Source organism: Rhineura floridana, chromosome 5 (assembly GCF_030035675.1).
Source record: "Rhineura floridana isolate rRhiFlo1 chromosome 5, rRhiFlo1.hap2, whole genome shotgun sequence".
NCBI lineage: Eukaryota > Metazoa > Chordata > Lepidosauria > Squamata > Rhineuridae > Rhineura > Rhineura floridana.
The window spans coordinates 6,545,602-6,560,705 of record NC_084484.1 but is presented as its reverse complement, the minus strand read 5'-3'; the positions used below and the strand labels follow the sequence as shown (position 1 = coordinate 6,560,705).

The window sequence follows — 15,104 nt, the reverse complement described above, 5'->3', positions numbered from 1 at the left end:
CAAAGTGCCCCATGTTATTCTGATTAGCAAGCTAGCTAAATGTGGGCTGGATGGAACAACTAGCAGGTGGATCCACAGTTGGCTACAGAATCATACTCAAAGATGGTTCCTTCTCAAACTGGGGAGAGGTCAAAAGTGGGGTAACACAGGGCTTGGTGCTGGGCCCAGTACTCTTCAACATTTTTATTAATGACTTGGATGAGGAGGTGCAAGGAATGCTTATCAAATTTGCAGATGATATAAAATTGGGAGGAATAGCTAATACCTTGAAAGACAGAAACAAAATTCAAAGGGATCTTGATAAGCTGGAGCATTGGGCTGAAAACAACAGAATGAAATTTAACAGGTGTAACTGCAAAGTTCTACAACTAGAAACCAAATGCACAATTATAAGATCAGGGAAACTTGGCTCAGTGAGAAGGATCTTGGGATTGTTGTTGATCACAAGCTGAATATGAGCCAACAGTATGATGTGGCTGCAAAAAAGGCAAATGCTATTTTAGGCTGTATTGACAGAAGTATAGTTTCCAAATTGCATGAAGTATTGGTTCCCCTCTATTTAGCACTGGTTAGAGTTGGACTTGATGGCCCCTTCCAACTCTATGATTCTATGGTAAGTGACTAAACACTAAGTAACTGAAAGCTAACTCGATTTTGAGTGCCATGTTAACAACCCATCATCATTTAAGCCATCTGCAGTGTAGTGACTAGTTCAATTGCACCAGCTTAGGGATGTGTTAGAATACTACCCAATTCAGATTTGGTGCCAAATTTTCCATTAATTCACTTATTCTCAATAGTTGAGAATTGGATTTTAATGTAGCGAATTTCCATGGCTATTTGTGGAAATAGATTTTTTTTAAAGAAAAAAGCCTCAACATTGATTGTAAGAATGAAAATTTATCAATTAAAATTTCAATATTTTAAAAGTAAATATTGATATTAATGTTGATATTTTTTCTGAACTAAAAACACACTGATCGGTAAATGCAGTGGCTGGTGGATAAAGAACCAACTTGAATCAATGCCAGCCTGTTAGGTTGATGGAATGCTTCTGAAATGGCACTGGCCAATGTATCCCATCCCTACACCAGCATAAGGATTTTTAATAAGAAATCTTGCAGTGCTCATGTAACTCTTAGCAGTTAACATGATTGCGCTCTTAGAGCCATTAACCCTTCCAAAATGTTTTGTAACTGATGAGGAGGGAGTGTTGTAAGCTTTCCATCAACAGCTTTCTCTGTTAATAGCTGGGTTTTTTAATTAAATTATTTGAATTAAGTTACTATCTTTATCTAGCTATATCAAACTATGACTTGCATTCACCACCACCCACCACCACCCTGCCAGGAGGCAATAATAGGTACGAAGACAGTTTGAGCATCTTCATGGCCATCTATACGTCTGTTCCTATGCCTGAGCCAAGAAATGGATCACAATTCCCCACACTCTCCCCATTTATGCCCAGCTGGGTAGTTGTGCAACCTACATCCTCCAGCTCCGCAGTGTTGATTTGTAGTACTAATTAGTGAGAGAGGAAGTCCAATTTTCCCAACATTATTTTGTCACCCTAAAATCTGTCCTGTGGAGCCTTTAAAGTAAAGAAGTCAAACTCAAACTGGAGAGTCAAATTCTCCATCTAACTTTTGTCCAGAAGCCACATCTATACTTTTTTTTTGCCAAAAATTGAATTTTTCCTGAAAGTGGCAAAAAAGACAATTAATCCCAAGTTACGCTGCTGCTGCTGCACGTTCTTTGTCCTCCCTAAAGGCATCACCTTTCTAGCCTCAACAATGGTTCAATAATTTGTATTAAGTGAAGTAGTAGTGCAGCAAGTGGCACTGACAGCTGAAAGTACTGTTTTATCACAATTATTATTACCATTCTAGGTATTCCTGGATGTGACTGATTATCTAGATCTATCAAAATTTGAACTCAACCCTGGTTTCAGAACAGAATCAGCCCTGGCCATCCTGATAACCTTTATCGTGAGAGAGGTGGGGGAGTGCAACCCTATTACTTCTGCTCGATCTGTCAGTGGTATTTGATACCATTAACCATGGTATCCTCCTGGACCACCTCAGTGGGATGGGTATCAGAAGCACTGTATTATGGTGGTTTCACTCTTACCTTCAGGGTCGTGTCCAGAAAATAACGCTGGGTGAGTATTCCTGAGCCTCCTTCCATTTGTACTATGGGGTTCCGCAGGGTATTATTCTCTCCCCAGTGCTATCTAACATCTATATGAAGCAATTGGGACTGGTCATTAGGAGTTTTGGAGCAAGATGTCAGCAAGAAGTTGATGACACACAGCTCTATTTCTCTATAACATCTGAATCAGGAGAGGCTGTGAATGCTCTGGATCGTTGTCTGAATGCTGAAGTGGGCTGCATGAGGGCCAATAAACTGTGCTTGAATTGTGGAAAGACAGAGGCTGTTTGGGTAGGTGGTTCCCATGTCCAGGATATAGGCAAATTACCTGTTCTGGATGGGGTTGTGCTCCTTCTGAAGGACTAGGTCAGTAGCCTAGGGTACTCTCCTGGATTCATCTTTCTCACTAGAGGCCCAAGTATCCTCTGGCTAGGAGTGCCTTTTACCAGCTTTGTCTGGTTTGTCAGCTATGAGCATTCCTGGACAGGGATAGCCTGACCACTGTAGTCAGGCTACAGTCAGTAGTACAGGCTGTAGTCAAGTGTATTGGTAACCTCAGGGATGGATTACTGCAATGTGCTCTATGTGGGACTGCCCTTGGCCCTGGTTTGTAAGCTCCAGCTAGTGCAAAATGCGGTGGCCAGATTGCTGATGGGAGCACGTGGCCGATAACATGTGACACACTTTTAAAACATCTGCACTGGCTGCCCATCTGCTACCGGGCCAGGTACAAGGTCCTTGTATTAATTTACAAAGCCCTGAACAACTTAGGTCCAGAGTATTTTAGGGACCGCCTGAGCCCTTATATCCCAGCTCGATCACTGAGACCATCTGCAGGAGTGGCTTTGGTTGTCCTCCGAGTTGGCAATAAGAAATCAAGCCTTCAGTGTCATTGGCCCAGTTCTCTGGAATGCTCTGCCAACAGAGATTCAGCAGGCACCTTCTGTTTTAACTTTTAAATGCCTGCTGAAAACCTTTCTGTTCCACCAGGCTTATGCAGGCAATTAAGAATATATCTATTTGCAATAGTTGACTTTTATTTTTATTGTATGGTTTTTTTAAAAAAAAAACTTGTTGTAAACCACTTTGATGTTTTCAATGAAATAGCAGTATACAAATATATTTATAAATTAAATCAATAAATTTTAGACTGCTTCCATTCTGGAGGATCCTAAGGCAGTGTACATATGACAAAAGCTCCATTACAGTACATTAAACAACCATGCCTAGATTTACACTCTTCCCACAAACGCTTAAGATATTATTAATGGTGTCACAGCATCTGATTGTTCTATGCGCAAGCTATAGTCTGGACAAGAGGCTACTGTAAGGACAGAATATGGAGAAACCGATGGGTTTCCCATCAGAAAGAGAGTGAGACAGGGGTATATTTTATCACCCTATTTGTTAAATCTATATGCAGAACATATAATAGGGAAAGCAGAATTGGACCAAGATGAAGTAGGTGTGAAAATTGGAGGGAGAAATATCAATAATTTAAGATATGCAGACGATACCATACTACTAGCAGAAATCAGTAATGATTTGAAACAAATACTGATGAAAGTTAAAGAGGAAAACACAAAAGCAGGACTACAGCTGAATGTCAAAAAGATTAAAGTAATGACAACAAAAAAATTATGTACTTTAAAGTTGACAGTGAGGACACTGAACTTGTCAAGGATTACCTCGGCACAGTCATTAAATGGAGACAATAGTCAAGAAATCAGAAGAAGGCTAGGACTGGAGAGGGCAGCTATGACAGAACTAGAAAAGGTCCTGAAATGCAAAGATGTATCACTGAACACTAAAGTCAGGATCATTCAGGCCATGGTATTCCCGATCTCTATGTATGGATGTGAAAGTTGGACAGTGAAAAAAGCGGGTAAGAGAAAAATCAGCACATTTGAAATGTGATATTGGAGAAGAGCTTTGCAGATACCATGGACTGCAAAAAAGACAAATAATTGGGTGTTAGAACAAATTAAGGCAGAACTGTCACTAGAAGCTAAAATGATGAAACTGAGGTTATCATACTTTGGACACATAATGAGAATGGACCATTGGTCTCACCTGAAGGGTGATTTTCATAGGAGGACTGCCATCAAGCAGGTTATAGCTCCACCTATCATCCGAAGGCAAGAATGTTTTTGAAGTCAAGACTAGGGGCGTCAGGCCCCTCCCACTCTCCAGTTCATTCGCAGCGAGTCCAAAGAGAGATATCTAAAAATGCAGGAGAAAAGGCCAACGGGCCTACCAGCAAAGACATAACACAATAGCAATAATCATAATAATATGACTCTAACGTAGCGATATAACATTAATAGCAGTCTTGACTTCACTAGTAAATCTAATATAATAGCGTAACAGGAATATATGAAAAAAACCCAAAAAATATCTAGGTATCCTCCAACTGGCAGGGTTGTGATGGCAGTCCTCCTATGAAAATCACCCTTCAGGTGAGACCAATGGTCCATTTTCCATAGGAGGACTGCCATCAAGCGGGATGTACCAAAGCAGCCCATAACAGGGAGGGACCACTCACATCCTAATCATCATTAAGAACCTGTTGCAACACTTCTGCCAAAAGAGGCATCAGCAGAGGCATAACGATCTATTTTGTAATGCCTTATAAACGAGTGTGGGGTAGACCAAACAGCAGCTCTGCAAATATCAGCAACAGGAGCATTGGTAACAAAAGCAGCCGTAGTAGCCGCTGACCTAGTGGAATGAGCTGTTATACTAGCTGGAACTGGAAGCTTAAGGGGCTCATAGGCTAAGGTAATACATGCACGCAACCAGCGGGATAAGGTGGAATTAGCTACTTTATGCCCCATAGAACGTGGATGAAAGGATACAAAGACTCAGTTCGTCGTATATCCTGGGTCTGAGACAGGTAGGTCTTGAGAGACCTCCGAACATCCAATGAATGCCAAGCCTTCTCTAGAGGATGGGTAGGATTCGGACAAAATGAAGGAATGTCCTGGTTGCAATGGAAAACTGAATTGACCTCGGGACGGAAGGAAGGATCAGTCTTCAGCACAACAGAGTCCTTGTGAAAGACACAGAGATGGCAGGCAAAAGACAATGAGCCCAGTTCCAAAACTCGTCTCGCAGAGGTGATCGTGATCAGGAACAGGACCTTGAACGACAACAGACGTAAAGGCACAGTCCTAAGGGGCTCGAATGGAGGGCGTTGTAAAGCCTGTAGGACCTTCAACAAACTCCATGAGGGAAAACGGTGGAATACAGACGGTGAGCGTAACGCGGTTCCCCTCAGAAAACGTTTGATGAACGGGTGCGAGGCAATAGGAGCACCAGCGGAGGACACTGAGAGAATGGATGACAGAGTGGACGCATGTCTACGTAAGGTGTTGGGTCTAAGTCCCATCAGGAGGCCCCTATGAAGGAATTGCAGCACCTGTTGTATTGTGGCCTGGGAAGGATCGAGGTGCTGGGACTGACACCACCTGGAGAATGCCACCCAAGTATGTTGATATATATGGGTGGTGGATGGTCATCTCGAGGCCAAGATAATGTCAATAACAGCATCAGACAGGCCAGGAGACCTTAAATGTCCCCGTTCAAAAGCCACGCTGTTAGCTTGAGCCAATTGGGATCCTGATGCAATACTGGGCCTGGGATAAGAGGTCTGGCCTGATCGGGAGCGTCCAAGGGTCCGTCACTGACATGGCAAGGAGATCCAAGAACCACAGTCGACGGGGCCAATATGGAGCTATCAGAACCAGTTTGGCCCTCTCGCGTCGCGCCTTTCTCAAGTTTCTGGCTAACAGTGGTATTGGAGGGAAGGCGTACAATAGGCCATCCGGCCACGGTAGCGACAGGGCATCCACCGCTTCCGCTGTCGTGTCCAGGTATCAAGCGAAGTACCTGGGTAGCTGGCAATTGCGACTGGAGGCAAATAGATCGACTGAGAAGACGCCGAACCGACACTGGAGAAGATGGAAAATGGTCGGATGAAGTTTCCATTCTCCCGGAAAGACCTGTTGTCTGCTGAGCCAGTCTGCTGTCACATTCCAAATTCCTCTGAGATGTTCTGCTTTTAAGGATTGCAGATGTTGCTCTGCCCAGTCGAATATGAGGGAAGCTAGGTTCTGCAGAGGACGGGACCTGGTCCCCCCTTGTCTGTTTAAATGAGATTTGGCACACGTGTTGTCCGTTCGAATGAGAACATGGTCCAAGTGGAACAGAGACTGAAAATGGAGCAGAGCTAAGTGGACAGCCTTTAGTTCCAGCCAACTGATGCTCTGAGTCTGCTCTGCTTCGGTCCAAACCCCCTGAACGAACTGGGAGTTGCAGTGGGCTCCCCAGCCGAGGAGACTGGCATCTGTGGTGATAACAGTCCTGCGGGGTTCTCTGAACGGAGTGCCCTGGGTGAGATGTTGGACCCTTGTCCACCAGCGGAATGAACGACGCAGTGCGGGGCTCAAGGGAATTGCTCGATGATTTGACCTGGCAATGTCCTGCTGAAACGGTAACAAAGCCAACTGAAGTTGGTGAGTATGAGCTCAAGCCCATGGCACAATATGGATGGTGGACACCAACATTCCAAGAGCCCTGGCTAGAAGCATGACGTCTGTGGTTGCGTGGTGCAACAGAGACCATGCGATGTCTGTGATAGCAGTTATGCGGTCTGGAGACAGGAACACCGTCGCCTGCAGGGTGTCCAACATCGCCCCTAGATGTTGTAGGCGTTGGGTTGGTTGGACATGGCTTTTGTCGAAATTGACTAGCCAGCTGTAGGCCTCATGGAGCGTGAGCGTTAGATGGTGATGAGCTAGCTCCCTGGAACTCACCCATATTAAAAGATCATCCAAGTAGGAGTAGATATGGACCCCTTGAAGCCGGAGGTAAGCCACTAGTATGAGTAGCACCTTGGTAAATACTCTCGGGGCAGATGAGAGGCCGAACGGCATCGCTCGATATTGAAAATGCTGGGGGCTGAAAGCAAACCGAAGGAATTTTCTGTGGGCTATGCAAATAGGCACATGGAGATACACTTCCTTTAGGTCGATAGAAGCCAGGAAGTCTCCTTCATGAAGGCTTTCTGTAATGGAGTGGAGGGATTCCATTTTGAACCTGCGATACTTTACAAAACGGTTGATGAACTTGAGGTCCAACACCGCCCTCCATGACAGATCTCGTTTGGGCACAGCAAATAAGAGGGAGTACACCCCCTCCGACCTCTCTGTTGTAGGGACTGGCTCTATAGCCGCTGTGTCCAAGAGGTGATGTATGGCTGTCTGCATGATGCAGTGCCTGGCTGGTGTCCTGGGACAAGGGGAGGGATGAAATCTGTCCGGAGGGATTGCCGAAAACTCTAGTGCATAGCCATAACAAAAAAGATCTCTGATCCAGGCGACCTGAGTCAGACGCAGCCAATGGTCTCCAAACAGAAGCAGTCTGCCCCCAACCGGTATCGCGTCAGTACTGTCTGTGCTGGCAAGACCCTCCTCTATATGAGGACGTTGAGGTACCTCTGCACCCCTGGTACTGACCTCTGCCTGGGAAATGTCTGTTCCAGACTCCCCTGGAGGGACGGAAATCATAGGTTTGGAAATTGCGGCCTCGTCCCCTGGGCCGCGCTCCTCGAAAGGGCTGGGTCGTGCGGTATGAGGTGAAACGTCTGAAAGGCCTGCGATCAATGTTCCTGACAGTGGCCAAGACAGGCTTTCGAGCATCCTTGGGGTCAACAAGCACTGCCTTTAGGGCTTCCTCGCCGAAGAGTAATGAGCCAGAATAAGGTGCCCTTGATAAATTAACTCTGGCTGTAGAGTCTGGTTGCCAGTGATGAAGCCAGAGGGTCCGTCGAGCGACTACCTGAGCTGCCATAGCTCGTGCTCCCAGCTGATTTGCGTCCAAGGTGGCATCAGCCACAAACGCCGCTGTCTTGCACAATTTCATCAGTGACCTCCTCAGAGAGACATGATCGGGATTAGGATCATCTAAGAGGTCATCCAACCACATCATTGCTGCCCTGGAAAAGATGGAAGCTGATGCCGAGGCTCGCATGGAGAAAGTGGTGGCCTCATGATTCTTGCGTAAGGCAAAGCCCAGCCTCTGCTCAGTAAATGTGAATCTCATTCCCTCGGCAAAAGGGATCTAGAGACTAGACTTGAGATCGGCTCGTCTATGCCAGAGACGGCCAGTCTGCTTGTAAAGTCCGGAGCCAAAGAGTAAAGTCTGTCCACAAGGGCGTTAAAACGGCGTGTTTGTAATGGATGAGACCATTCGTCCTTGGCCAGCTTAGCAATAGGATCTGGCACAGGAAGGTAGTGCTCTGCTGGTGTGGGGGATTTCAAGACCCTGGCCCCTTTAATAGTGGGAGTGGCAGCTGCAGGTTGTGTAGATTGGAGACCAAGGGTGTTCAATACTCTGCGAGCAAGGGGCTGATAATCTAAGGGATCAAACAGGTGATAAGATGTATCCTCCTCATGTTCCGACTGATCACTCCATTCGTCTCCTTCGGCTTGCATAGCAAATGGTGACTCCTCCCCACAAGAAACGTCATCAACAAACCTGCCCCTAGCAATGTCAAAAGGATTTGGAGAGCATGATGGATCTGCCTCATTGTGTACATAGTGGTCCACACTGTGCTGAGGAATGGCGGGGACTTATGACGGTGACTGTGTTTGAGTAAAGAACGACAGCATGTCTTGTAGTTGTGATATGAACTCATGAGACAGCTGCAGCCCCGGTGAGGTAGATGGTTGCGCTTGGAGAGGCGACGTTATGGATGGCTCAGCAGGCTGGGAAGATGAATAAGCCCTAGGTGGTAATATGGGAGGAGGGTGGCTGGCTACTGGTTGGTGAGGAAACCCAGCAAAGTCCTCCTCCTCGGAGGATGCAGTCGGAGAGTGAAATAGATTCATTAACTGTTCCTGGCCCGCCTCCTCAGAAACCGGAACAGAGACGTAGCGTGGCCGCTTGGTTGTGCTGTGGCTGGATAGATGTTTAGTTTTGGCAACCGCTTTGGTGTGCTTATGCTTGGCCGCCTTAGATTGTTTCGGCTTGGTTGCCTGAGTTGTCGCTGGCTGTTCTGTCATCATATATTTTCTAGGGGATTCAGTACACGGCCACGGATGGGGCAGAATGTACAGACCCAAACAGGCTCAGTACACGGCCACGGATGGGGCAGAATGTACAATTTCAACAGCGTTGGTACACAGCCACGGATGGGGCAGAATGTACAGTATCAACAGCCTTGATACAGGGCCACGGATGGGGCAGAATGTACAATTTCAAACAGCCTTGGTACACGGCCACGGATGGGGCAGAATGTACAGTTCCAGACAGCCTTAGTATACGCAGAATGTACAATTTCAAACAGCCTTGGTACACAGCCACAGATGGGGCAGAATGCACAGTTCCAAACAGGCTTTGCACACGGCCACGGATGGGGCAGAATGTACAGTTCCAACTAGGCTGGATACACGAAACAGCTTCAATAGTCAGCTTCAGGCAGCAGTTTGTGTTGAAGAACTTATAGCAGGATTATAAAGGTTCTGCTCTGCAGCATACACACAGAAACTGACAGAAAAGGCAGAAACTGACAGAAAAGGCCTTGAACAGAATCCTTTACTATAGAAAGGACCAAACAGAAAGGGCAGGAAAAAAGGGGGAGGAACAAAATGGCGCCCGCGAAAAGAGCGGGAAAATTGGCCAATCAGAAAGGCTTGGGGCGATGAAGAAGCAATGGCGGTCACAGGGGAGCACTAGCGAGCTCAAAAAACGGCCTTAAAAAATGCTCTGGAGCCGCGGGGCTGAGAAGCGCGATCATGGCTTAGAGAGCGAGCCGGATCTCTACAGCTGCGGGACAGACTCAGCAAGCGAGGGGAGAGGGGGGGATAAGGAGCCGCAGCCGCAGGCTCCGAAGGCAGTTGCGGCGAGATTTAAAATGCCGCAGAACGAGCTGGGGGAGGCGGGTCAGCCCAACCAGAAAGGGACACTGAAAGTAGAAAGAGCCGCAGCCGCAGGCTCTGGAGAAAAAATTAAGGGAGCTGCTGCGAAAATAGGCGGCGAGTTGAAAAAAGAGGCAGAGAGCTGCAGCCGCAAGCTCCTGGATTAAGTCTCCGTCCGCTGGCTGAGGAAGGGAGAACCGCAGCCACGGTCTCCCAGAATTGCCATTCGGCTAGGCAGGGAGCTGCAGCCGCAAGCTCCCGTAATAAGGCTGCGTCCGCCGCCTTAAGAAGGGAGAACCGCAGCCGCGGTCTCCCAGTAAATAGCTAGGGACTGAGGGAAAAAAATAGACAAAAAGGGGATCCCCCTTAAGTACAAAGACAAAGTACAGTCAGTCCCAGAGACTTTAAAGTAAAAGACAGAGGGAAGGAAATAACGTGGAATACACACACAAAACCTCCACACTCTGTCACACAAATACACAAAAAACTTATCTAGACGCTAAGCTATATATCCAACTTGCATGGACGAAGGCAAGAATGAACTGGAGAGTGGGAGGGGCCTGACGCCCCTAGTCTTGACTTCAAAAACATTCTTGCCTTCGGACGATAGGTGGAGCTATAACCCGCTTGATGTCAGTCCTCCTATGGAAAAGACATGATTCACTAGAAAAGACAGTAATGCTAGGAAAAACAGAAGGGGGTAGAAAAAGAGGAAGACCAAGTAAGGGATGAATTGATTCCATAAAGGAAGCCACAGACCTGAACTTGCAAGATCTGAACAGGGTGGTTTATAACAAATGCTATGGGTGGTCACTGATTCATAGGGTTGCCATAAGTCTTAATCGATTTGAAGGCAAGTAACACACACACACACATAGCATTTTCAAATGTTCAAAGTGCTTCACACGTTTTATCTAGTTGTAATCTTCACAACAACCCTGTATTATTTGTTGATGGGGAGGCTGAAGCAGTGAGAGAGAGAGGGAAAGGCTTGCCTAACGCCACCTAGGAAGTACATGGCAGATGTGAGATTCGAACCAGGAACTTCCTGATTCATAGCCACTACGCCACATCAACTAAACACCCTGAAAATAACTCCAGGCCTTAAGCAGAGTATCCCTGTTTTAAAGTGTGCCACGATCAATTCTGGCCCTAGTCCTTCCGTTTTCCTTTGCTTGCTCTCTGCTCCATTGCAATGACCCCATTCGTAGTACTTTGTTGTATTACAAAATGAGGGTAACCTTGTTTACGCTGTCCTAGGCTCCTGAGAGGAAGGGTGAGATACAAATATAATAAACAATCCAACAAATATTGGTGATGTAAATTGATGTGAGACCTAAGTTCTCACTATATCTAGTTCTCACACCAACAGTGGCAAACCAGTCGGTTCTATCCAACCCTGCACAAGTTGAGAAAGGGCAGGATATATATCTAATAAATAAATAAATAAATAACAAACAAACAATGACACTCCTATTTCCTCTTCTTCCCCCATGCCCCCAAAATCTGTCCCAGAGGAAGCCCAGCTCTCTAGAACTGATTTTGATGGGGGGGAGGAGGTTGGAGGAGAGGCAGACGACATTCCATTATGTGCATGAAAGTCTGTTGCACTAGCGGAGTTGCAGCACTGGATGCAGCCAACCGTCTCTGGGCTGCACCATGACAAACCCTAGAGAGAGGTTCTTCCCCACCACACATTGAAGATTAGTATGTTAGAAAAAAGGCTAGGCTAGACCACTTCTCTGTGACATTCGGTCTTCCTTGTGCTGGGAGTTTTTTGTTTGGATGAGTGTTCAGTCTTGTGAACCCCCATCTGCAGTTTAAATTAGTCCCACATAGACACAGGTTCATCACCTTGATGAAAACTAGTCCTAAATAATGGGGTCAATATACAAGCCCCCCCTGGATGCATCAAATAAGCAAGTTGTTAAGTTCCACAGTTAGACTAGTCTCTTCCTTCTTATTTTTTGTTACAGACAGCAAAGAAAGTCTGGTTTCTTGGTGAGATAATTTTGCTACACATTTCTTAGGAAGACAATGCAGCCTCAGGAAACAGAGTACACTGCATTTTCCTCTTGAAATTAAAACCTTTTGTTAGTCTAAAGGAAAACGGATGTACTTCCTTCCCTGATACTGCCGCTTAGTGTCTATAGGCACCAGGGGAGCAATTGTATAGAGACTGATGCTCTTGGTGGGGCATGCAAGGAGCTGCACCCTCCTACCCCATGGCTCAGGCCCTTGAATAAAGCCTGGCTCTATTTCCCCTCAACAGTCTGAGGCAGTACTATGTTTATAGTCTTCATGCAGGAAATTAGACTTTTAAGCTAAAAGCTTAAATTGCATTATAAAAGTAAAGGTGTCCCCGCACTTGTAGTGAGAGTCATTTCCGACTCTTAGGGTGACGTCTTGCGACGTTTACTAGGCAGACCATATATATGGGGTGGGATTGCCAGTTCCTTCCCCGGCCTTTCTTTACCCGCCAGCATATGCCGGGTACTCATTTCACGGATGGATGGAAGGCTGAGTGGACCTCGACCCCTTTTACTGGAGATTCGACTTCCTCCTTCTGTTGGAATTGAACTCTGGCTGTGAGCTGCGTTACCGTTTACCTCTCTGCGCCACAGAGGGTCAAAATGCATTATACAGCACCTTTTATAAAAATTATCTTGATCATGTTATTATTAGAAAAAGGAAGGTTTCTTCACTTAATGAGCAGGAATAGTTATTTTTTACACACACAAAAAAGACATTTCCCTATATTAACAATTTGGGGAAACAACCACAATTCAGAATTTGTATCAGTTCATTTTAATCTTTACAAAGGTTGAGCTTCTCATATTTTGAGAAAAGGATCTCAATCCACACTTCACAAATTTAAGCTTATTTTGAATCTCTGTACATTCTCTCTCCCCCTCCCCCGACTTTCGGACAGCAAAGAACAGATGTCAAAAAAGATATATTACACCATGGACAAATAGCTGAAATGCTACTCAGGAAAATGTAAATGCTCACCCAGCTCACAACACTATTTGAGCACAATTACACGAGTTTCAAATGACATAAATTAGCATCTCTTTTAAAACTAGATACAGCAAATTCCAAAGAAGCAGTGGGGAACCGCTGGACTATGGACCTCATTAGACCCACAGGGCCATTTCCCCTCAAGTCACACTCAACTGCCCTACATCTGACATGTAGGGCAGGAGAAGATGTGGCTCACCAGACCTCATGGTGAAATCAGGTGACTGACAGGTTGGAGACTCCAGCCACCTGTCAAAAAAGCCTATGGGTATTGGGGGAGGTTCCCCACCCCTGTCCTAAAGAATTATTACTTCCCTGCATCTCAGTGGTTGAGTTTGTGTGCCTCACTTTCTCCTGGATAATTATCATAGGCCCTTATCACTTTTCATGTACTTACCCACTTTCCTTCCTTTAAAGAGCTCCAGGAACTACACAATGCTATTTAATTCAGCTAACTTTATTTGTTCCCACCTTTTCAGCCTGTTATCCTTGAAAGAGCCTTCTGAAGCAGATGCACTTAGTGCAAATTTCTGTAATACTACATAAGGTAATAGTTTCAAAGTAATCTAAGAGTGTCTTCCTTAAGGACATCCTGTGAACTTTACAGCAGCTCAGTGAGAATTTGAATCCAGGTTTCCATAGTCCAAGTCCAATACTGTGCCACTATACTAGACTGCCTTTTTAAACAATATATATTGATAATTATGGCTGTCATTCTGATATTTTAATCCCTTCCCACAAATAGGTGAAGCTTAGCTGTGGTTCACACAGGCATGTTCAAATTAGGGAAGAGCAGATTTTTCTGTTCCTTTCCATTCTTTGGGTTTACTTTTCCTATGTTCTGCTCTAGCTTTTGGTTTAACTTAGAGAATTTCAAAAAAAATAATTTTGTAACTGGCACATGCAGAATTTGCTACAGTTTTCATATGCATCTCCAGTGCATATGTGCATTGATTATATCCATACAAAATAGAATGAACGCATATTCATATTAGGACTCCTTTTTGAGCTGTGATTTAACTAGTGCCCAAATATATACATCATGTATCACATCATGATCCTTTTTGTGCTGTGACTGAATGTGTCTATGTGCTGATGTGCATCAGAAACCTGTAATGTGGAAGTGGGACGTGAACTGAAAATTGTGGCAAACTGCATGTGCACAATGGCTTGAGCAAAACTTGGTAATAAAGAATAGAAAGCCACTGTGACTCCAGAAAAAAAGATTAGGTATTTCAGAATTCTGAACTTTTCAGATCTGGGATTAATTTCAGATGTGGAAGTTTCTTTCAGGTATCCTGGTTCCAAGCTGTACCCCAAAACTAGCACCTTGAATTTGGCCTGGTAGCTAATAGGCATTATGTTTAGGGGATATGAAGAGATACATCCATAGGCAAAACGTTCATATTTTGATAGTGTACTCAAACATGCAACTAAACATCACTAGATCTTTTCGTTTGCAAGTAATGAATGCAAACATCATAATTCTTGGTTTATTAGTTTTCTAAAGCTAGAACATTCTGAGTGGAACCCATAGAACAGCTCTCACAACACTTACAGAAATCATCCATTAAACCCTCATAATATTCTGGTTTTAGATAAAAGCTTCCTCTTGCCAAGAACTTGAAAATAAATAATGTCCTTTCAGGTACAATGCAGAAAAGAGAGGCTTCACATCCATATGAGGGGGGGGGATTATCAGTTTAAAAATAAATCGTTACTTGTAAATTATCCAGGATGATTCGGAGTAAATGAACTTGCTGTCGGACAGCTCCAGAGAACTTCTCATATGTAGATGCATCGTATTCACTCATCTTAATCTCTTTTAGTCTGAAGCAAGGAGAATATAAAAGAGAATGAAGAAGAAGCATTTTACACAGCTATAGAAGAATTGGTCAAAGATTCATAATACTGGACGTACAAATGCTGCAGTACAAAATAGAATAGGCCTTCATAGCTTAAGTTCTAAAACAGACATTCTACCATTAATTGGGATGGTTCAAATTTGAA

The 15,104-nt window shown here is 44.9% G+C and overlaps 1 protein-coding gene across 3 annotated transcripts in view; it reads right to left on the bottom strand.

The window, feature by feature from the left end:
- VWA8 (von Willebrand factor A domain containing 8) overlaps positions 1-15,104 on the bottom strand; it is a 271,730-nt gene that overhangs the window by 29,570 nt on the left and 227,056 nt on the right. For all 3 annotated transcript variants that reach the window (XM_061629912.1, XM_061629914.1, XM_061629913.1), the window contains one exon: positions 14,816-14,924. In XM_061629912.1, coding sequence (XP_061485896.1) covers positions 14,816-14,924 — 109 coding nt within the window. The remainder of the gene's footprint in view (positions 1-14,815; positions 14,925-15,104) is intronic.